The sequence below is a fragment of the Pieris napi genome, chromosome 24 (genome assembly GCF_905475465.1).
Source record: "Pieris napi chromosome 24, ilPieNapi1.2, whole genome shotgun sequence".
Lineage (NCBI taxonomy): Eukaryota > Metazoa > Arthropoda > Insecta > Lepidoptera > Pieridae > Pieris > Pieris napi.
The window spans coordinates 24,645-49,663 of record NC_062257.1 but is presented as its reverse complement, the minus strand read 5'-3'; the positions used below and the strand labels follow the sequence as shown (position 1 = coordinate 49,663).

The 25,019-nt window shown below is 32.7% G+C and overlaps 1 protein-coding gene across 1 annotated transcript; it reads right to left on the bottom strand.

Moving 5' to 3' along the window:
• Nucleotides 1–1,833: 1,833 nt before the first annotated feature.
• Nucleotides 1,834–6,175, bottom strand: LOC125061906 (coatomer subunit zeta-1). Its single transcript, XM_047667543.1, has 6 exons — nt 6,016–6,175; nt 5,714–5,859; nt 5,292–5,391; nt 3,917–4,050; nt 2,796–2,886; nt 1,834–1,933 (listed from the first exon to the last, which is right to left on the bottom strand). Exons 1-6 carry the CDS (start codon nt 6,052–6,054, stop codon nt 1,886–1,888), a joined length of 558 nt encoding a protein of 185 aa, XP_047523499.1. The 5' UTR covers nt 6,055–6,175; the 3' UTR covers nt 1,834–1,885.
• Between the last annotated feature and the right edge of the window lie 18,844 nt (nt 6,176–25,019).

Here is a 25,019-nt window from a genome sequence, read left to right as displayed (position 1 = left end):
AGTCATTAAATTTCAATCGGTAGACATCCCTACTCATCAGCAAAGAAGATAGAGGGTGTAGGCCGAGGGAAAAAGCTGGCGTAAAGAACTCTCTGTACTCTTTTAAAATAGTAAATCATCAAACAACACTTATTTTAAAACAAATATCGCAAAATAATTAGAAGTAGCCTGTCTAGCACTAGACCCAAGCCCTTTTATCAACTAGATAATCGTTAACTTTATAGTAAGTCTTTTTACACAGCTTTTCTTTAATACATTTCTTAAGTTTATTAAAGGCAGAGCCTCAGGGATTTTATTAAATAAAAGTATCCCTTTTCCCAAAAAAGAATTACTAACTAGTACAGGGAAATTGGAGCCTGCATTTGTTCCGAGTATTAACATTGTGCGTATGTTCTATTCTAGTAAACTTATTACTATTTTTGTATACATACATAATATTTTCATAAATATATTGCGAGGGAGAGGTAAGTATATTCATTTCCTTGAATTTATCTCTCAGAGATTCCCTACATTTAGTATTACAAACATTATACATTTACAATTATGAAAACGAATGGAACATACTGCCTTCACGACGAAGTGGTGGAGACGACATGGCGCAATACTCACTTCAATTTCCAGTAGAACAATATTTGTACAGATGGCACAAAATGTTACAAAAACTTAATTTTTTTAAAATGAAAATTTCAATAATTGTTACATGATGGAAATATTGCTATACGTTTTTATAAGGCGTTTATAGACATGTTCTTGAGTAGTATTCAGTAATATTATACATAATAATACTGTTTATGAAGAAATCCACATCGTATTAATCACACGAGAATGTAAGTGCATGCTCCTATTTCACCATGCCTCCAGCTGATAGAGGACCAATCTTTCTTTTTAATTTATTGTATTATTATTTATTACTTAAGATGTCATGGGGAACATGGTGTAGTAGTTGCAGCTCCTTACAAACTTTGTGTAAAACAAAAAACTTGGCGAGTAAAGAGTGGCGGAGAGTTTATTTCCAGTTCTTCTCATCCGTTCTACGCCTGATTTGAGAACTAAAAAAAAAAGAAGCATTTATTAACATTTCTTTTTTGACGTCCATAAGTGTACATTGTGTTCATGAATTAATGATTTTGACTTTGTATCCCTAACTTTCCTACTAACTGACTTGAGACTGATCTAAAATTATCGTGATTAATGTGCACTTTTTATTTCTCATGCGTCCTTTTTTAGTTTAGTTTTTTTGTTCCTGTTTTACCTTTGTCTAAATAACTACATATATTTTTCACTTCTTGATTACCTTATCTAATTTAATATTTTTTATCACAGTAGTTGCCCTCCTTTTCATTTAATCAAATAAATAATAATTCAGTTTTTGAGTAAGTCATTTATTAATGAAATATAGAGGCTTATCATTTTAAAAAAAAACGTTGTTAAGCACATATCTTTATTCGCATTAGACGAATCTTTAAACAACTAATTACTAAGTATAAACGAAAAATTTAAAAATGTTCTTCTCTTATATCAGATTATAACTTATACTATAGAAAATGTATTCGATATGTGTTCTATAAAAAAAAAATCATTGTTTGGAAACTGTGCATATATTATATATAATTTTTGTGCATATATATGCCTAGTACACGTTGGCAAACTGGCACCATTGCTACTCCGTAATTTTGCTAATATTGTTTATAATGAACAAAGAATAAACTGGTCTATGGCACCTGGAATGTAGCACACGGGTGCGTCACCGACCTTTAAGTGTTGATTTAAGTAAGAAAAGACTTATCGAACTCAGTAAAAGCATCTTTGTGTTCTTAATGTAATAAAAATGAGTAAAGATAAATAATATTTATTTATTAAAACATATTAAACGTAGAATACAGATTTATTTCAACAACGACCACTTCAGTTGCTCCTTCGCTGACTGTAAAACCTGGAAATAATTAAAAATATATTTAAAACAGAGCATTGATCCATTTATTAAGTGGGTGAGTGATATGGTGTCAGTATATGTCGTAGTCAACTAGATTAATTAGCCGTTCAATTAACAGCCTAGCCTTTTAACTAACGGCCTGAAAGATGTACTTAAGTTTTTATTATATACTACAAAACTTAAACTTAAGTTTGGTAGTTTATATTTTTATTCATTCATTGCACGTATATGTCACCGTAAAATTGTAAACACCGTTAGATTGTAATCTATCTCGCGAGATTATAAACTGTCGAAAGATTGTGAACCTCAACGAACTGCTTACAATTTAACGTATTATTTTTCGGTAGTTATATGCAATTGTTGGAAAGTAAAATTAATCTGTAATTGACCAAAGAAGTTTGAATGATAACTAAGTTAGTGTAGTACAATCTACCGAATAATAATACGTTAAATTGTAAGCAGTTCGTTGAGGTTCACAATCTTTCGACAGTTTATAATCTCGCGAGATAGATTACAATCTAACGGTGTTTACAATTTTACGTAAACATATATACGACAAAAATTCATTCCAATTCCACATTTCGGTGAATTCCAAGTTAGACGTCATAATACTCTACTAACTACGACTTACAGAGTCTCCTTTTAGAAATTCGAGTTGTAGAGTATAAATATGTATTATCAATACTTTGTATAAATAACATTTTGTTCGAGTTTCAGTCTAAATAATTCGAGATAATTTTTTTTCCACTTTGCGAGGTTCGAGTTATCGAGATTCCATTGTACTTATTTTCGTACTAGACGATTTACTTCAGTTTCAATTAATTTCAGTACAACCATAAAAACAAAAATAGGAAAGAAATACCTGCGCGACAGTCTGCTCCCCTAAGGGCACGTCGTCGGTCCTCAGAGCAGTCCGAGACACGATCGAGGTCGCGTCGCCGTCCAATATGATGCTGCAAGTTCAGACACTATATCAAATTGCACCCAAACTAAACGGTTATGTTGTAATCTAATATATAAAATTCTCGTGTCGCGGTGTTTGTGGTTAAACTCCTCCGAAACGGCTCGACCAATTCTCATGAAATTTTGTGTGCATATTGGGTATGTCTGAGAATCGGACAACATCTATTTTTCATCCCCCTAAATGTTAAGGGTAGTCCACCTCTAAATTTTTGTTTTTAATTTTTAGATATTTTTTTATGATCCAGCATTAAAAAATACATACAACCCCTAATTTTCATCCCTCTACGATCAACCCCTATTTTTATTATAAATGATATACATGGCAAAAGGACGTTTGCCGGATCAGCTAGATTAATATAAATAGCCATATTTGGTATCTTACATCGCTATAAAATAAGAAACAGATCATTCAAAATCAAAGTGCAGACAGCATCAGCCTTGGAAATAACTAAACAAGCCTACAGGAAGGCCAACACATTCAGTCATCACAGCCCATGCACGGCCATGCTATTTGCAAAGGCAACACACAAATGTTAAAAATTAGTTATCCAAAGATATTTTAAGTGTCAGGTTTGTATTTGTTATAGAAGGCGTAAGCAGGCTTCACTCATTTTTTAATAAGGATACTATATATTTATTTATGGGCGGGGCATATAGCAAGATACACAGATAGTAGGTGGACTTTAAAGACAACTGTATGGTAAGGATCAAGAGGAAGGAGAAGAGGCCCCCAAAAAAGAGGTGGATAGAAGAAATAGAAGCAGTAGCAGGAAACAAATGGAGAAAGAGAGCCATAGACAGAGTCAGTTGGAAAAAGCTGGAGGAGGCCTTTACCCGTGAAGGGGTTCCGATCGACGGTACTGAAGAAAGCTAGGATATAGGATAACAAGCAAAAGAAAAAAAAATGTATACATAAATGTAAAATAATCTAAGCTGTGTATTATAATTTGTTTTTGTCATGATTGGAAAGAAAACGGGCTTTATTATTATATTTATTTATAGAAAATTCTTAAAGCTCACCCGCCATCACAGATCTCATCAAAGGCCAGCATAACTGCGTCCAAGTTATCCAAAATAACACGTTTTTCAACATTTCTTCTCAAGAGAATGCTCACACTCTCATATAACGCTGACAGTACGGATTGCAGGATCAACTGTAAACATTGAATTTATTATAAGCACCTTTACCATCTAATAGTTCACTTTAACATCAAGTTCCTTATTGAAAGTAAATTTATTGACGAATATATATTATAAAAAACTAACTAAAAAATTTAACGTAGATTGTAATCTATCGAAGTGAAACCGTCAAAATACAATCTTAAAATTGACAAATCGTTAACTGTCCGAAGGCAGTCCCTGATTGGTCGGCTTTATAGTAGACCGTTCTATCTCACAATCTTTCGACAGTTCATAATCTCGCGAGATAGATTACAATCTAACGGTGTTTACAATTTTACGGTGACATATACAATCAAAAATGTCTAGCTGAAAACTTTAACAACTTCAATAAAATCATTTTCTACTTGACATTACTATAACCTTTACGCGTTTTAAACTAGTATTTGTGTAGATATAGATTTTTTATAGTCTATAATACATATACAGTGTAAACTCTGAATACGGCACAAACAAATCAAAAATGGCAATAGAGGGAGGAGAGCATTACTAACACTAGTCTGAAATAAACTTTTTCTTTTCCTAAAACAGACTTTTCTTCTTTCCATTTATTGATAACTCTTTGTAACATCAAAATATGCACAGTCCCTTGAGTGTTAACAACACTCAGTGTCGTAAATTGTAATAACAATGAATAATTTCAGACTAGTGTTAGTAATTCTCTCCTGCCTCTATTGCCATATCAGTAAAACTTTTCTTTAATACACATTGATTTTCTCTTACTTTTCATGTTAATAGTAGGTAAGTTTGTGAGCAACTTAAAATATGATAACATATAGATATCCACGACTCATACTAACAACACTAAGTCTACATGTGCAAGTAATCTCTATTTGTAAACAAAACAATGGATTTCTTAGAAAGTTCGGAAAATATGATACTGGCAGTAGAGTTTATTATTAGATTGCTGTCGTTATTGAGGGTGTAATGCTATGTAGAATATATCATTGAATGAAAGACAAGCTTAGCCAGCCAAAGCCAAATGATTTTGACGCTTTAAGGGGTGTATTGGTTAATTGAGGGATGTTACATGGAGTTTACACTGTATATTATAATTTATACTTGACAGTCCATTTCACAAGTAAAACACAGAAAGCCTCTAGTGCAAAATACATTATAACAATATCTGTGTATGCTTTGCATAAATTTTTTATTGGTTGAAACCAAACCAACTCATTGTGTTCATTGTACCACCAATAGATCATAATTAATATACCTCATTCTCATGTGAACTTCCCATGACGTAAAAGAAAAGGTCAACATTATTTCTGTATACACAAGTTAATCCATCTAGCATGATGATTTCAGCATTTGCTCTGAAAAGTGACATAACATATATGGTTACATAAGTGCTTATAGCAAACTATGGCTCCCATCTTACAAAACCTAATTTATAATAATATACATAAATTAATAATAATATATCATAATTCTTAAAAGTTAATTAGTTATTAGTAGCAGTTCACATATCTAGTAATTTTATGTTTCTTTTTCAATTAAAACACTCATTTACATACATAAATCATAAGACCAGATACATTACTGAGTGTAATTATTCTCTAAGCAAAGTGGTGCATAAGGTTTTTTGATGATAATATTTAAATATAATTTATATCAACAAACCAGATTTTAGAATACCTGTGAGTCTTGTTAAAAAGATTCTTCTCAAATGCCTTTTGTTCTTTGGTAGTAGGCAGAATGGCTGGATCATAGTACTTTGCCAGGATCCGATTGCCATCATTATCAAGAATGCACATGCCTTTTACTAGATAAAGGGTAGGCTCCTGCAATAGTTTAAAAATATTAAATAGGAGTATTTTACGTTTATTAGTAAATCAAGAACAAAACAAGCAAGTGTTTTGAGGTGATTCGACTTTGAAGAGATCCTATGGTGGACCTATGGCCAATAATTAAAGAATTCAAGCTTAGAAAACACTTACGAATAAGGAGCCATCCACATTTACTTTTTTGTGAACCATTTTGACTGTTAAAAGATAAAATAGATTTAGAATTCAAATATAATTCACGATTCAGTTCTTTAATTTTAGCTCGAATAAATATTTTTTATGAATACATTGACGTGTCAGCGTCAGTGTCAACTGTTAACTGTCAACCACGGATCAATTGTCTGGGCAAATAAAAATTAACTACGCCCAGTAGAAAATACAGACAAGGCACTCCTGAAGACTGAAACTCGATCAACTTTATTTTAAAAACTTCTTTCAATTTTGCGCCATTTTTCTCATATTTTTCGTGTTCATTATCAAATTACAATATGGAATGGGTGTTAAAAAAATAGGATTGCAGTGATCGCATTGCATAAAGTGGGTTTGGCCGCTAGGTATCCGCGGTATGTTCGTATATCGTACTATCAACAGATATAACAACACTTCGTCTGTCGAAGACCAGAAAAGATCTGGGCGGGCGCGTACTGTTAGAACTTCACAAGCTGTTAATGCCAAAATTCGTCGAAATCCCATTACAAAGCGCGAAATGAAGATTCCCGCTAGGACTCTGCCGCGTATTTTAAAATGGTCCGAGAGCTGGCACCAATTTTTGGGCAGGTATTTGAGGCAAGCTGAAAACTTGTCACATACCTCTCCTATTATATTCCAACACGGAATTGCAGACCTGGCTGGTGAGTAGCGGGGCTAAATCAACCCCTACATTTTTTTAAATATTATTTTTTTTTTCCCAAAAATATATTTGAGGCAATACGCAATTTATATATGTTGCAGTGTAATACTTAATATATACGAAAAAAAATAAGCCAGACAATTTAATCGGGGCTTTAACATTGCCAGACGCGTGCAAAAATTTTTTGCAAAAAATTATAAAAAATGTTTTTGAGGCAGCTTGAAATATTTTTAATGGAGTGTTATTTATAACTATAAAATAAAATTCCCAAAAAGACAGATCATTTCGGTAGGGCTTTCTACCTGCCAGGCGATCAAACAAATAATGGATGGGTACGGGCCTGTACTACTATAGACAAGCTGTAGTGTGAGAGAGAGCGCATATCGACAGCTGTCTTGTGGTTTCTAGTTAGAATTTCGGAGTAAAAAATATAAAATTTTCTGAATTTGTACTAAATACATTTAGCATAAAAGTGATTGTATTGATTTATGGACGTTAAAGGGACATATTTTTGTGATTTCTTTTTTATCTTAAAAAATTAGTTATTTTGCCAATTTTAATGCGAATTTAAACGTAATGAATTGTTTAAATATTTGATATTATATACCGTTTTCAAATTTTGTATTTTAGGTTATTATATTATTTGTAAGGTTTCTGTCTCTTGGATAAATGTTTTATACTTTTCTAAGGATTTAATTAAGCCATCTTTATCCAATTCAGAAAGCGGTAGTCGTTGTCCTTGATATTTCTTAGAGTTATTGTCACAAAAAATACAATTTTTTTTATTGAGCTCGGAATTATTATCAACATCGATATCTACAAGTGTATTTGACGTATCAGTGACGTTGTCTTCATCATTATTATCACTAACATGAGCTTCTGGTTTGGATGTACATGGCTGAAGTAGAGATGTCGATGGCTAGGGTTCTAATGTTGCTGGTTCAACTGTAGATGTAGATGGCTGGAGTGTTGTAGATGGTTCTGCTGTGTATGAATTGTCGGATAATAAATTGTCTGTAATAAATTTTTTTTTAAAAATATTATTTAAATTTTTGTTAATACTAAAAATCATTAGATTTATAATAGTAATTAAATGAGATGTTCATTAGGCCAAAAAAACATGAAATAAAAATGTTCTTTATTCATTGGGAAAAAATAAACTATTAAAATTTATTAATTTATCTATCCTTTCTTATCTCCTATCTTATCCTATCACATGAAATTTATTTTTACTTAAGCAAGAAGTACCTTTAGTTATATATGAAATATAAGTACCTAAGTTGAAAAATTCTATTTTAAAATAACTTCCAACAGTTTTTGAGTGACCCTTAGAATACGAGCAGGTAGTTATTGTTATTATGTCAGTATGTCAGAGTTATTGTATTGAACTATATAGGTAAAAGATAGAATAATGATAAAAATATACTGAACATTTTATTATGTCAGTAAGAAAACTGATAAACTTAGTGCTTAATGCTTAATTTTATTTATCATTATGTAATGCTTGAAAAATAATTAAATTAATACAATACCTTTTGTAAGAGTATAAACATTGGATTCAATCACAGTATTTTCAATATATTTTTTCATCAAAGCTATAAAATTCTTATAACAACTTGTGTGATAACCATCTGAAAGGTTAGGAATCACTTGCAAAACAATATCATTATATTTTAACCCATTATGTTTACGGATCTTTAACACCTCCTGACTTTTTTTGAGAGTTTTCTCCACAAAAGCAATCACTTTAGCATCATTTTTTTTACAAACAACACGAACTAACTTTTCACTAGATATTTTCTAATTATTTGAGTTTTAAAACGTGTAATACCATTAGTAGAATAATACGACTGAAAATAACGACTCCGAAATTCTAACTAAAAACCTCATGGGTTATTGTAAGTCACGTGGCCTCACTAGAGCCAATAGTAACGCGGCAAGCCAGAACGAAGACAGCTGTTGATATGCGCTCTCTCTCACACTACAGCTTGTCTATAGTAGTTCAGGCCCGTACCCATCCATTATTTGTTTGATCGCCTGGCAGGTAGAAAGCCCTACCGAAATGATCTGTCTTTTTGGGAATTTTATTTTATAGTTATAAATGACACTCCATTAAAATTTCAAGCTGCCTCAAAAACATTTTTTATAATTTTTTGCAAAAAATTTTTGCACGCGTCTGGTAATGTTAAAGCCCCGATTAAATTGTCTGGCTTATTTTTTTTCGTATTTATTAAGTATTACGCTGCAACATATATAAATTGCGTATTGCCTCAAATATATTTTTGGGGAAAAAAAAATTATATTTTTAAAAATGTAGGGGTTGATTTAGCCCCGCTACTCACCAGCCAGGTCTGCAATTCCGTGTTGGAATATAATAGGAGAGGTATGTGACAAGTTTTCAGCTTGCCTCAAATACCTGCCCAAAAATTGGTGCCAGCTCTCCTACTAAAACAAGACCTGATGGTCGATCCTTATCATCGATATACATAGGACATGCCCTAAATCAATCTTTACAATTAAAGAGAGTGGATCGATCAAAACGCCTTCTGTCGCGATACGAAGATGATAAGCACAGAAATCTCCTCTTTAACGATGACAAAATTTTCACCATTGAAGAACTAAAATAAGCAACATGATGAAGTGTATGCTCACAGTTCTAAAGAAGCTGGTCAAGTGATCGATAAGGTACAACGTGGTCATCATCATCATCAGTGATGGTTTAGTGGGGCCTGTCTTATCAAGGAGTCACAAGATACAGTCTTGGATCATGTTGTGAATAGCTTTTTAAAAATATACCGTGGATTTTCTAGCAGGATTCTGCACCTGGTCACAAGGCACGAACTACCCAAGCCTGCCTTGGAACCAACGTTCCGGACTTTATAAGAGCTGCCCTGCGATTCTGTAACTCACTTCACGAACTCACACAGCGGTTTTCGCATCGGCGGTCTCTCTCAAATCAGTCGTGAAGCAGTCATTTTATGATTTGGCATTCTGATAAACAATAAAGTACAAGCTCCCACCTTTTCAGAAGGCCAAATCATAAAATGACTGCTCCACGACTGATTTGAGAGCGACCGCCGATGCGAAAACCGCTGTGTGAGTTCGTGAAGTGAGTTACAGAATCGCAGGGCTGAAGACTGGCCCTAATCTAGACCAGACCCCATTTAGACTTCAAATTATGGTCAGTTTAGAGGACATGTCCTGTTGTCGTTTAGACACGGCGACATTGAGTTCTTTTAAAAATCTTTGAAAAGCAGTGGCGAAATTTCCCTTGGAAACAGGGCGTAAATCTAGAGATTCATGGCCAAACAGAGTTAAAGCCTGTATAAAAGCCAAAGGTGGCCATTTCGAATATCGACGGTTAAGATCCAATAGTGTTTATCTCAATAAAGTGAACTTTTCAGGAGATAAAAAAAACATTTCTCGACTTTGAATAGAAAGATACTTGAAATGTTTATATATGTAAAAATAGAAATAATATGCTGAAATACGATAGATATCCTAGCATTAGCTTAAGATTGGCCTAGTTAGAATTAACGTGAGATAGGTGGTATTGGTTTTATTTGTGTAAATATTTTTGAAATAAGTAGTAGTTAGCCGTTTTTGAAATAAAACAACACAATGAAAAATCACATTTTTCAATAATGTTCACAATGAACGATGAAATGATTGTGTTCTAAATAAGTAAAAAGACTTTAAAATAACTGAAAAAGACTTCTTAATAATTATATACTTTTATAACAAAAAAAATCTTCAAAGTAACTGAAACGAATCTTCAAATTTCGTAGAAACAGATACAAACAACAAAAACAACTGAACCACACACTCACACTCTACAAATGGGGCAGTGTATCATAAAAAATATGACATTCGTTTGTTAGAATTTGTTTGAGCTCTTGGAGGTGCTGGTACTTCGAGGGAGTTATAGGAATCATATTTTCATGTAAGGTCAAATAAGACACGTAGGGGTTATATCTTTTTGGTCTTTGTGGCAAGGCAAACCAATCCTGGTCGAAATTTAGTTTTGTTTTAATTAAGTCTTAAGACCAGCTTTGCGTCCTGGCCTTATAGTTTTGTAAAGCCAAGTAGATGTATCGACATAATTTTTCACAAAACTATGGTCAATCTGAATTACTTCTGATTTGATGCCCTTGCTTCTTTAGTTACCAAAACATAATCACATGGCAAATGAATTACACGATTTGAGAGCTCCGTACCATCGCACTATGAACCGAATCACACTCCATTTGAGTGTGACCACGTTCGAGGAACGTTTGGGTGATGGTGATTTTGTGCTTTATACTTAAGTTTAAAAGCGCATTTGCCATTATAACGTTCCGATTTTGGTACGTGCAACCATCGGAATAAATAATTATTGGCATTTTCTTCGGCAAGCAATGGCGCTCTAAGTAGTCTATCACAAATGACACGAAAGTACTTCTGTGAACAAGTGCAATGGCGTGAAGTCAAATCGAAGAGTGTAAAATTATGACATGTCAATTTCGTTTTAAAGTATAAAGCGGTAGCAGTGGAGTAAGGGCAAACTTTAACGACTCTCTAAGTCCATCGTTAATAAATTGCAATATCCCTTAGCTGCATCCTCTTTATCCTTTGCCTTCTCTTCCCTTGCTTCATGTTTTTTTAATAAGATGCTCTTGATAAATATGCTCATCGATATTACCTTCATTATGGCCAACAGAAATATCACACATATATTTTTTAAAGTATATATTGATAAATTATTCGGTTTAAAACTTTGATCAAATGTGTAACTAGATACAGCAGATATATTAATATTGTTTATAGGCGTTAAATACATCAGATATAGTACGACATACAGGCTCCAAGTACAATTTTCGTGTATCCTTACGAGCATAATGTGAATGCATTTTTGGGATACTTTTAAAATAGTTATTTACGGCTAAAATCTTTGCATTTTGTCTATTTACCTGGATATTCTCCTGATTTTCAGCGTCCACATTGAAACTAGCGTCTTTAACCCACAGCTGAACAGTGGTAGGCTTCAGCGACAGAGTATTCTAAAACATCTGCTTACAAACTAGAATTTTACCTTCATTCCCTGGTTTAGCCAAAAAATAACTTAATGTGCCCTCTCGGCGAGAAGACTCTTCACCTTTCGTTTTCTGAGTAGTCCTAGCACGGTTCACATGTCCTCTGACAAACATTTTTATTTCGCCCCAATTAAGAGTTTTCCAGAAGGAGCTATGAATGGATTTGCGTGTCTCTTCTTCAAAATTATAACTAAATTTGCTTCTTCTGCAAAAGTCTGAAGTGCATGAATTACCCATTTGCTTAGCTGGTCGTATCTGGTTTTGCCGCATTTTCTCGTTTCGATGCGGAGAGGTGCAGCCGCAATAGAGAAGAGATAAACAGTATTGGCAGAAAAATAAACGCGCTCTTAACTTAGATGGTATTTCTACAGCGAATAACTACGACAATTTTGTGAATTTTGAGATAGATGCCTCAGTAGGCCAAGCCAAATTAAACTTTAAATCTACCTGCTTTAAAAAGTGAAAAACGTAAAAAACTGAGATAGACACTATTGGTTCTTAAACGTCGATATAATTTTTTGTATTTGTAAATATGTAGGTATAAATTTTAATAATATTACATTAGGTAATTCATTAAAAAAAATTGCATTTTCATTTATAACAGAACCTATGTTTAGACAAAATATACTGACTTCGAAGGCAAAAAAATTAATATCTTGTTTGCTCAATGCGATTATTAAATTATAATGAAAATTAGGTGTATTATTAACAATAATTTTTCAACGTCTACACATGCAAAATTGCGCCTGATGGAAAACATGCGCAATGATGCAGCACTGACTATTACATGGGTTCGGCGGATTTTTCAGAAATTTGTAACAAAAATCAATTTAAACATTTGGAGTTGCTTGAAATTTTTGTTACACGGAATTAATAGAGAATGAATTAATACATGATGCAAGTTATTATGATAATTGATAACTATTAACAATGTTGTCCATTCAATAGGTCAAATTCAATAATATTGTAATAACGTCCATGTTTCTTAGTGATAGTGTACTCTTTGCACTGTTTTAAACATTTAATTATTATTATATTAGTTTCTTTAATGCTCATGGTAACCTTTGGTTCAAAATTGAACGAAACAGATATAAGGTGATAATTGCTATTCTTTTATGTCAGGCGTTTTTATACATATCTTACGTTAACTAATGGCGCGTCTAAACGGGCCATGATTTGCTGCAATTGATGGCTGCACTGTTGGCAACTAATTGTCCGGCCATTAGAAAAATATTTTAATGCAGCTGATGGCCGAACAATCTATGGCTGGGCAATGTGTTGCAATATGTCTGCAATAGTATGGCCCATGATGCAGACTCCTAAACGGGCCACACAAACCGGCAACAATGGCTGACGAAATCACACTTGTCGCAGCAGCTTATATTGTTTTAAAAAAGAAACAGAAAAAGAAGAGATTGTGGATTCGACCTTACTTAAATAGGCGTGAAACTGTAGACAATTTGAGTCTAGAAATAAGTCTTGATAATAAATTATTCAAGAACTAGAATGTCAAAAGTAGTCATTTTTACGTAGTAATCTAACGTCAAATACAGCTGATCGCAAAACACAGAATAAAGCAACAGGCACCCTTCACTCAAAGCAAACGTCATGTCGCGTAGAAAAGGATACACTATGCCATAACAAAGAGAGTGACTGAAACAACAATAGAACTGGCTGTGCAATATTGCAGTTGAATTCGATAGCCTAGCGATCGTCCGGCCACCCATCGGGGCAACATCGGCCATATGTGGCTATACAAAACATGTTTGGCTATATGGCCGGGACATTACTGCAATATTGCATAGTGTGGCTGCTATTGTTTGCAATGTTGCCGGCCACAGTGTTGCAGCCATCAATTGCAGCAAAACATGGCCCGTTTAGACGCGCCATTAAGGTAACCCTTACAATAGAAATACAATGTTTAATGTTGAAAAGACAAATTCATAAGTAGAACCTCATTTCATCAATATTAATAATTTTTATTAATTTATTATTATTATTTTATTATTAAATGTAATTAATAATATGATTACAATAGACTTAACCACCACTAAAGCTCAACTCAAGCGCAAGGCCTGTTAGCTTAGAATTTAGATCAGTTTAAATCGCGTATCCGAGCAATGCGGTCATAGACTGTAGAGTGTCTTATAGTGCTTTGTTTGGTAAGTTTATTTTTGAGTTTGATAATTGATTAATTTAATGTAAATTTTTATTTATTCGTAGGTTCTTAGTATATTTATTTTAAGGTTAATACCTTAGTTATTTTTTTAAATTAATTTCTTACTTCTGAGTTCTGATCTTCATTATATTATGTGAATATTTCGGTTAGACACAGAATATGTTCGCTTTAAAAATCGTATATTAATTTAATATTGAAATAAGCACGTGATAAAACCAATTATTACCCTTATGGTCCAAGATCCCAGGGCCGCCAGACATCACGTATTTTCTGACGGATGAAATGTGGACGATTGGGTAGTGTAAGTATGTACTATGATCGTATGCCTACCTGCTAGCTTGGTCAAACGGCCAATTTCCAGGTATCAGGTAATTAAGGTACACAAAAACATTACTTACTTCACGTAAATTCTCATGGCTGATTTTTATATATGTTTTCGAGTGTATAGTTAAAAATAAATTGTCAATACTCCCAGAAACTTTCCGTCGGCCATATTGCTTAACAGACGCTTTAAGGGTCTCAAAATAATTAGTCAACTTCACGTAAATTCTGACGCTCCATTTTTATATATGTTCATCCGACAACTATTTTAAAAGCTTTGACAAGAAGACAGACCGATCCAAGGGGCCAATCATCCCCTAAACTAAATTTTAATATCTCTATGAGTGAGAGAGCATTATCTACGCGCATGAGACTGAGTGAGACCGACTGCGCTGTTAAAGCCATGAAAATTACTTGAAAAATTATTATTATTCAAAAAGGGCAAGCAAAAGCCGTTTAATATTTTGAAGAAAAATGAAGAGTACCAACAAAGCATTTCACCGTTTTGGTACGTTGGATTTTGTTGGTGATGTAGATGAAGAAGAACGTGTATTCAACATAATACAAAAATTTATCTGTGATGTTTACAATTTTCCTGGAATAATTGATGTAGATGCTGCCAGACTACAGTTGTTTATCATTTACATACATGGTATCTGATATAAATGAAGAATTCAATCGAAAGAATTTAATAAACTTCGATGCCTGTAACTTACCACCTTGTAAAAGTGAGCTTTGGCAACAGTTTCGACGGGCTAGCTTTGGAACAATGCAAGTATGAAGATGATAAATATTTTCAACCCCGAAAACAATGGCTGGACACTACAAGATGATAAATATGATTTTCATTGGTTCGATGGAGATCAATTACCGAGTTTTGTCAGTGAGTCGCTGGAAGAACAATCAGGTAAATTATTTTCGTTTCTCATATTATTTGTATCTTTTTAGTTTTTTCAGACCTTCATTGTTTAACTTGTTTTTTACAGAGGAAGAAAATAAGGATAATGCTGATGATGACGATCACGATTTAGATATTCAATTTCAAGATTGATATTTGATGATGATGATAATGAAGATTAAAAGCCACTGTTAAGAAATATTGAAGAATTAATATTTTTCCACTTTGTTTCCAAATTTCCAATAAATAATTAATTAAAAAAATTGCTGCTGATTAAATATAAGTGGTATTTTAAAAAAATATTTTTTAGTTCTAATTAATAAATTGAAAAAAAAAAAATGTCGGCTAACTTTAGTATTATTTATTATGTGTCAATTTTTTTCTTATTTTTGTTGCTATAATTTACTGGTCAACAAAAGTTCTAAAAATTATAAAATATCTGTTCAAGTAATTTTCATGGCTTTAACAGCGCAGTCGGTCTCACTCAGTCTCATGCGCGTAGATAATGCTCTCTCACTCATAGAGATATTAAAATTTAGTTTAGGGGATGATTGGCCCCTTGGATCGGTCTGTCTTCTTGTCAAAGCTTTTAAAATAGTTGTCGGATGAACATATATAAAAATGGAGCGTCAGAATTTACGTGAAGTTGACTAATTATTTTGAGACCCTTAAAGCGTCTGTTAAGCAATATGGCCGACTGAAAGTGTCTGGGAGTATTGACAATTTATTTTTAACTATACACTCGAAAACATATATAAAAATCAGCCATGAGAATTTACGTGAAGTAAGTAATGTTTTTGTGTACCTTGATTACCTGATACCTGGAAATTGGCCGTTTGACCAAGCTAGCAGGTAGGCATACGATCATAGTACATACTAACACTACCCAATCGTCCACATTTCATCCGTCAGAAAATACGTGACGTCTGGCGGCCCTGGGATCTTGCTCTATTAGTATTTATTTTTACAAGGGTTGCCTGGAGAGATCGCTTAAGCGATATGGCCGCCCGTTGCCTTAATTTATGTTATCTGAATGTATATTAAAAAAAAGATCTAAATCATTTATTAATTTAGGTAACACAATGTATACTTATAAACTTCGAAAATTAATACATATTAAATGCTTCTAATTTTACATTTACTACCAGTTCTCAAATCAAGGGCGTAGAACGGACGAGAAGAACTGGCAATAAACTCTCCGCCACTCTTTTTAATCGCCTAGTTTTGTGTTTCACACAATCTTTGTAAGGAGCTGCAACCATTACACCATGTTCCACACGACATCTTAAGTAATTAATAGTTGAAATTTAAAAAAATATGTCCTCTATCAGCAGTAGGCATGGTGAAATAGGAGCACGCACTTACATTCTCGCGGGAACAACACGCATAGTCGAAATAATTAACATCGCCGCATACACGAATTCGAGTCCGACCAGTCACTACAAAGATCACCAGTTCACGAGTATGATATATGTACTGCAATGCAATATGTAATGCAATAAAGTGCTGATAAATAAAAAATAAATAACGATTAAATAGATTGGGGCGCGTGAGCTTGTCTTTTCTTTTAATTCATCTCACCTTTATTAATTATAGATGTTTTTAGAATGCTATTCGACTAAATATTAAAAAATCAATACATACCGCTATTGATTATTAAATTCATTATTTTAAAATATGTTTAAAATAAAAATAAGTAAGCAAATAGGGAATTCCTAAACCTATTGTTAAATGCCCTTTGACGGCTTTTAAGAGAAAATTAGAATTTGCACGTGTTTTATGACCGTTCACTCAATTTTGTCCTATTGTTCTCTAAATTCTCACGAAAGTGTTTATCGGCTTGTATGTGTCTTGCTTCTCTACAATTATAGTTATTTAAAAAATAATTTCTCATAAAATAATGATTATTTCGAAATTGCTATATAAATTCATCAGGCGCCATTTTTGGTTTTAATTATTAAATTCATTTACTATGTCAAGTATTTACAACATACTTAACCTGCATTGTAATAATAATTACTGATAAATGGTAAACTAAAATATATTTAAAAAGTTTGGTCTCTGTGATGGTGTACCTTTAATTCTGTCATTTCTTCATTGTATTGCGATACTCATTAGTTGAGGAAAGCACTAGCTCTAGAGACCGGCGTCAACTTAAACCTTTAATTAGCGTTTGTGCACTTTAACCCTCAAGTGCACAAACGACCCAAGAGTCTCTTATCCAAGGGGACAAAATCAAAGATGGAAGAAATACTGTTATATTTGAGCCGTTCGTTGTTTTCTAATTGATATCTGTTATACTTAGTTTAATTGTAAATGATTGAAATAATTTTGCTCTTGAAGTAAACATTTACATTATGGTAATCTATGTTGTGTTAATTTACTAAATCAGATATTGGCTGGTAATATAACCATGTATATATTATAACACTACACCAAATACATTAAAAATTATAACTTAGTATTAGTTCTGCGATATATCATAAATTATTGTATTGAATACATATTTTTTTTAAAATATTAATTAAACATACTCTGGACTGAAATTTCCTAGGCAACCCATATGGATTATATTTATTGACATATTAAATTAAATATAAAATACGTTCCATTAAATAAGCATCTCGGTGAAGGTCGTTGTATATCGGAATCTTATACTAATATAGAAAAGCGGTAGATATCTCTAATCGTAATTACAAATTGTCATAAGCTGTATAAAAATAAAAAGAAAACAAAATATATACAGGATTAATTCGAAATTTTAACTTGATGAATGATGAATACTCAGTAATAACTCAAACCTCCGCTGGATAAGTATAGCTTAAAAATCCGTCCTAACTTTGAATAGCGACGGTGTGTGCTATCGTCTTTTTACAATTATATTTAGATCTTCAAATAGCCATCTGTTCTATTCATTTATCAAAGATAAATAGTTATTTTTTATGTTAAAATAATATTTTTAAACAAATACATGATACACGTCGTATTTACATTATTTTTCTACCTTGTAAATAAGTTTTAGCAAAACTTTGCAATTAATCTTGAATTTTTCCTCAGATCAGATGATATCCTGGATTTCTGCTTATCAGTGATGCCATCCATGGCTAGAATTTTCGGTAAATTTATATGAACTCTACTGTGTATATAGCGTCATCTCGTGGTCATAAGAGACACTAAAACTTTATAAAATACCACATCAGGTTCGATATTCTATTCTATTTATAGATTTTTTTAAGTTCGCTCAGTGTACAAGGGCTAAATTTTAATAAAAAATGACATAATTGTAATGAAATAACTACCATCTAATTAGAAATGTTGGATTAGGTTTTTAAGAAAAACTCTTCACTTCAGTTCTGCGTATTGTCCTACAATTTCAAAAAGTCGTACCTACCTTATGAATTTTTTATAGGTGTTAGATATTTTTGTATGAGTATTACTTTAGTACAGACTTAAAGATTTAGTCTATGTTCACATATATGCATCTTCTTTAGGTTTAAAGACTTTATTCCTCAAAAAAGACAAAAAATGTCACTTACATGAGAATAATACTCTAGATAACGTAACATTGTAGTCGTTCTTAAAATAATCACAATAAAATATAGCCGTACATGCAATAAATTTAAAAAATAAAAGTAAACAAAGAAATATGAATTAAAAGTAAGTAATAAGTAAGTAATAAGAAATGAATTTAAAAGTAAGTAAAAAGTAAGTAGTAAAAAGAAGTAAAGTTCTTTGTAAAATTTTAGCTCATTGGCAGCATTCTGAGTGAAACCTATGAATATATTTGTCCACCAATTAATAGTACGGAAAAACTTGATACGGAAACAATAGCCAATTATTATTTAATAATTTACCCAAATATATATAATTTTAAATATAACCGAATATACAAACTCTTTAGTTCAACTCCTTATATATAATGTGGAATAAAGAGACAATAGTCTTGGGGTGTATAATTACTAAATTCAAAAAGCTGTCGGCATTTTAGTAAAAATTAGAATTTGCACGTGTTTTATGACTTACTTGTTTACAAGTCAATCTATTGTTCAACAAATTCCTACGAGATAATGCATCGCACATTTCGCTTCTTCGTCTTTTAAAATTATTGTAATACAAAAGATTTTCTTCGCGCTATATATTATTTATTATTAGCTATTTATGCTAGCTCTTAGATATGCCTTGCCAATCAACACATTGCGTGCGTCGCGCAAAAAAAAACCTTCATTGCATCACAAAGAACTGTGACTCATGTGACTATGTAAAACGAAAATATTGACTCGCGAAAATATTGGTTTTGTCACTTTTTATGATATACTCTTTGAAGGTTTATGCGTTTTTTCTTTAAACCTGAGATTGGCCGATTACGATAACAACAATATAAAAAAGAATACTAATCGTAACTATAAAAGTTGAAGTTTTTATTTACTATATTTATTAAACACAACGAACGATGCTATACGAATCTATATTTAATATTCTTTGAGAACCGATGACTACAGAAATATCTACCTACATTTTGCACCTTGATGTGTACTATGAGTCAAATTTCACCCGAGCGAAGCCAGGTTTTCATCTAGTATTATATTAAAGCCCAACTGGGCACAACTCATGTATTATAAAAATTACTATAACAAAACTTAAACGAATATAGAATCGAACTCATTGCATTATTCGACTCTTTGGTATACGTGTGGTGCCATTGTCATTGTAGTGGCAAGTGGTTATTTTTTGTTATAAAAATATTTAGTGTGATTTATTTAAATTATATGTAATGAGGAAAAAACGGGGCGTAATGAAAGGACACATTTTTAAATTTCCTAAGTGTATGTTAGACCACACTTTTATTTATTGATTTAGACTAATTTTAACCGACTTCAAAGCTTCGACATGTATTTTTCTATATTACTCGTATGTGTCAACCAGCATTGCCATACGTTTCGATTCTGGCGGGACGTAGCTATTTTTTAAAGAAAATTAAATGCCCCGCGCGGGGCAGGCTTTTTCCCGCTCTTTGGGGATAACTCAATCGTCACTCAAGACACCACTGTCATGCACAGAAATGGCACCAGGTCTTTCAACAGTTACCAAAAAAAGTTAGAGTTCGTCATCTTTATTAAAGAGAAAGAGGAAACTTTAAAATAAGTTAAATCTTCACAAAAATACCAATAATAAGTAATTCTTATAAAAAAAATATTCTCTTATTGTACTTTGCAATTTGTAATACTGATTCCTCAGAGATCTGAGTAGGTTGAAACGCCATATTTTTCTAATCAATAGTTTATATTGGTTTTGGTTTTTTTTTTATAAAAAGACAAGTATTTAACGATAAGGTATCTGATTTAAAATATCACCTTTAGTTATTATGTCCCGCTTTCGACGAAAGATTCCCGCTTTTTTAACTCAAAAAGTTTCAAATCCCGACTTGGCAATATAGTCCATTGAAATGTTACATTTTTTAGGCCTAACCTTGAGTTTTTTAGAGGACGCAATTTTATTTTTTTAATGTGTAGAGGGGGTCAGTGTAAAGCTAAAAACAAGTTTGTGGGGTCGCCACCCTTGTCCCACGGGCGCCATCTTGGAAAAAGGGGTCCAAAAACCACGTTTTTGGCTATATCTCCTAAACTATCCATCGTACATAAAACTTGTAAAGACACATTTTGTATCAAATCGCTGTGTCTACAATTATGTATATGTAACTGTTTATCATAAATCCAAAATTCAAAAAGTTATAAGTAAAAAGTGAAAATATTTCCTATTTCTAAAGTTGACTAGGTGCGTCAATGCTCATGACAAGCCGATCAAAACAGCAGTTTTACCTTACTTTTAAGATCTCTCGTTTATTTTAAACAAATTTTCCAAATAATTTTTTTTTTTCTTTTTTTTTATTCCTACAATTTTACTTATTGGTATTCCTAGTAGGCTTATTCCACAGACAACTTGCTGATATGGTAATCTTCGACATAATTATATTACCAATCAGTTATTAGAATGGTAGCTAGCTATCACTTTTTTATTTATAACTTTTTGAATTTTGGATTTATGATAAAAAGTTACATAGACATAATCGTAGACACAGCGATTTGCTACAAAATGTGTCTTTACAAGTTTTATGTACGATGGATAATTTAGGAGATATAGCCAAAAACGTGGTTTTTGGACCCCTTTATCCAAGATGGCGGCCGGGGGACAAGCACGCCAACCCCACAAACTTGGAGTTAACCTTGTATTGACCCCCCCTACATGTTCCATAAATAAAATTGCGTCCTCTAAAAAACGCAACCCCAAATGTAACTTTTCAATGGACTAATAAAAAAATCTGGCAACGCTGGTGTCAACTCTCGCGTCAGTCTTCGTACAAACAGTTCATACTCAGTTCAGTGCGCGTCTTCGAGCAGTGCAGTCTTACTGCAGTCTGTGTGTCGTTAGTTGCGAGGTGTATTTGTGATTGTAACTATATTTTACTAGGTAAGTTTTAATTATAAATTTAATGGAGATTTTCGTTGGAAACGCGACAATTTTTATACGTCTTTTATTCATTTTCCAAATCTTTTGGCGGGAAAAATGTGGTTCAATTAAAAAAAACAGGATGCGGCTATTTTCTGACAAAAAATAAAATTAAATTGTGCGGTTCCCGAGTCAGGAACCTGCTCATACACATGTACGAGTAAAGATTACTGGACTAAGAACAATCGGAGCAGAAATGGCTTGGCTTATAAAAATATACATTTCATAAAACACTATTAACTAATATAATAACTTTTAATAATTGAATAATAATAAAAAATCCGCTACCGATTGTCAGCTGTTAACAGCAAAATAATCTTCACTTGTTTTGACTGCGAATTATTCCTATTGTTCTAAAAGTCTAACAAAATTGTTAAAACTTTCGACTCGTTTGCGACCATTAATATTTAAAATATCAGAACAGAAACAGAAACGGCCAAGCGTTGCTGCGGGTAAGGTGTTTGTTATACATAGTAGTAACTATTCTAGGCCAGCTGTAGAAGAACACCAGTAATGGGGACCACCATGCTTTTTTGGTGGTTATGCCATTAAATAGTAGCTTATGTGAATCGTTTCTACCTTCAACACAGCGCCATCTGTTAGAATTGTGACTGTTAAATAATTATGCACTCGGTGTGCAAATTTGATTGAAATCGCTTAAGTAGTTTAGGAGTCCATAGCGGAAAAACAACGAGACGCGTAATTTATATATATATATATTAAGATCATAACGACGTCTTACAAATTGTTAAAATGTTATTTAACATTGTGAACAAATGTTATATAGTAGGCGTTTTACCCTCCATACAGCCATCAAGAGGTGAGAGGGCAACATAATAAATTTAACAATATTTAACACATGTATTTTTAAAGTTTAGTTAATATTTGAAAATAGGCTTTTTGTTGTCACATAATATTTGTCACTTAATTAAGAAAATAAGTGACTATTTCACTTTTAAACAAATATTGAAAAATGCGCCCTCTGTCGTCGAGTAGATTCTCTGTTTGAAATATACTCCCCATTATGTCTTGTATGCTTAAAGGAAATATTTAATAATGCAATATCTTGCCTATAAATGCAAATAATCATTAAAATAAACTATTATAACACCATCGTCTATTCACTTATATATTTAAAGATCTATTAAAATTCGTATTTTCAGTCTGTTTTGCTACTTCAGTATAGGGGGCGTAATGACAAAGATTCAGTTTTAATTTAATTTGATTTTGCGTTGTAACCTACATTAACAACTATTTGCTTGGACGTAGAAGTATCGGTATCAGTAAATTTTTTATTAAATTTTGTAAATTTCAATTAAATAGTGTCACCAAGATTCTTTACCTAATTTTAAAGTATTCAACAAGTGTTTTTAACACTTCAAAAGAGCTTTTAACTAATTATTAACACACAAATGCCTGAACTAGGTTTAAAAGTGTTTGATAATGTCTTACTTAACTACAACGCCATCTATTGGTAAATTGACACAAATTAAATTTGAAGTAACCGACAAGTTTGTATTTATTAAATAAGATTCAATTAATATGATTTACAACACCTATTGCGACAGCATTGAATGGCTTCTTAGTATAGTATTTGTCGTATTCGCTTCAATGAAAAAGTGGTATAGGGACATGTATTTGGGCGCAAGAAATGCTAGATAAATAATTGCGATAGCGAATACTACTTGCGGAGCCTAAGGCCCATAAAAGTCTGTACAGCCCTGCGATTCTGTAACTCACTTCACGAACTCACACAGCGGTTTTCGCATCGGCGGTCGCTCTCAAATCAGTCGTGAAGCAGTCATTTTATGATTTGGCATTCTGAAAAGGTGGGAGCTTGTAGTTTATTGTTTATCAGAATGCCAAATCATAAAATGACTGCTTCACGACTGATTTGAGAGCGACCGCCGATGCGAAACCCGCTGTGTGAGTTCGTGAAGTGAGTTACAGAATCGCAGGGCAGCTATTGATATTGATAATAAATGCAAAAGTTAGTACCTAAATGGATAACATTCAGCCCCATTAAAGACATTGATTTCTTTTAATAAGTTTTAAATACTTACTGGAACTAAGTAGGTGATGATTGTTAATTAACTTAGTCATATCATCTATTCGTATAGTCAACATTGTGTACACTTAGGATGCTAGTAAACAGAAATTAATTATTATAAAATGACATTTAGTGCCAGTTCTCAAATCAAGGGCTGGAACGGATGAGAAGAACTGGCAAAAAATCTCTTCTTCTTTTGATTAAAAAAAAATTCCCTAATCAGCAAGGCACGATGAATAAAGTGCATGCATTAACATTACTGTGGGAACAACACGCAAACCAAACCAGGCCAATCGAGTGACATGTCACCAGGAGTAGCGCATACGACACGACGTTCACGAGTACGACATATGGCATGCGTTTGATTCCCTCACCAGGTTGTATGAAGAGAAACAACGACGGCTGAAAACCACTACAACAAACTGGCAGGCATGCTTAGGCTTATAGAGTCATTATTTGGTAGAAATAAAAAAGATAAACATATCACATAAAAAGATTTCTTTACACGCTTTAAATTAGCTTCACCTGTATGTATGTATGTATGTAACCGACTCCTTCGGACTCGATTTTGACCCACTTTTAACGGACAGATTTAATTCAAACTTTTCGCACCTGTCAAAGATCGATGACAATGCAATAATCCGAAAAAAAAATAAAAAAAATTTAACTAAAAAATAAATATAGTTAAAAAAAACTAAAAAACAAGCTTTTAAAGCACATCAAACTAAAAAGTGAAAAATAATTCCTAATTTAGGCTGAAAATGGTAATGAACATAAAATACTGGTATTATTGTGAAAAAGCGTGGGGCGCTCTGTGCCATATTTTTCGTCTATCGAGCAACCCAATTTAAAATTAAATTGCTTGAGTCAAATTCACATTAATATTTTCACTACACTCTTCCATTGTACTTGATGTTTTTCATTAAACTTTGGAAAACACCGTCATAGTTGTGGTTTGCCGACACCATATTGATAGTTTGAAGAGTTTCGTTTCGAGTTTGAGAGTGGTAGAAAGTGGAATTAATTGAATTAACAATCAACAGGCTAGGCAAGTAATGAAACGCCATCGATCCAAGTCATTTGCCTAGCTGCTTGATCAACTGGCTGAACATCTTTGAGGCCACTAGTTAAACGGCTAGGATGTTAATCGAACGGCTAATTAAGCTAGTTGGTTGCGACATATCTGCCAAATATGTTATGCAACAAAGTGTTGATAAATAAATAACTCTCTATTCTCTCTTCCGATGAAGTTAACTCTTAATTATCCATAAATCTACTTCGCA

Coding starts and splice junctions, on each gene's coding strand:
- LOC125061906 (XM_047667543.1), bottom strand. CDS start 6,054: ATGGTTCACAAAAAAGTAAATGTGGATGGCTCCTTATTC. Junction 2,887..3,916: donor GATGAGATCTGTGATGGCGG/GTGAGCTTTAAG, acceptor CTGAACTTGCAG/CATCATATTGGACGGCGACG. Junction 1,934..2,795: donor GGGAGCAGACTGTCGCGCAG/GTATTTCTTTCC, acceptor AATTATTTCCAG/GTTTTACAGTCAGCGAAGGA.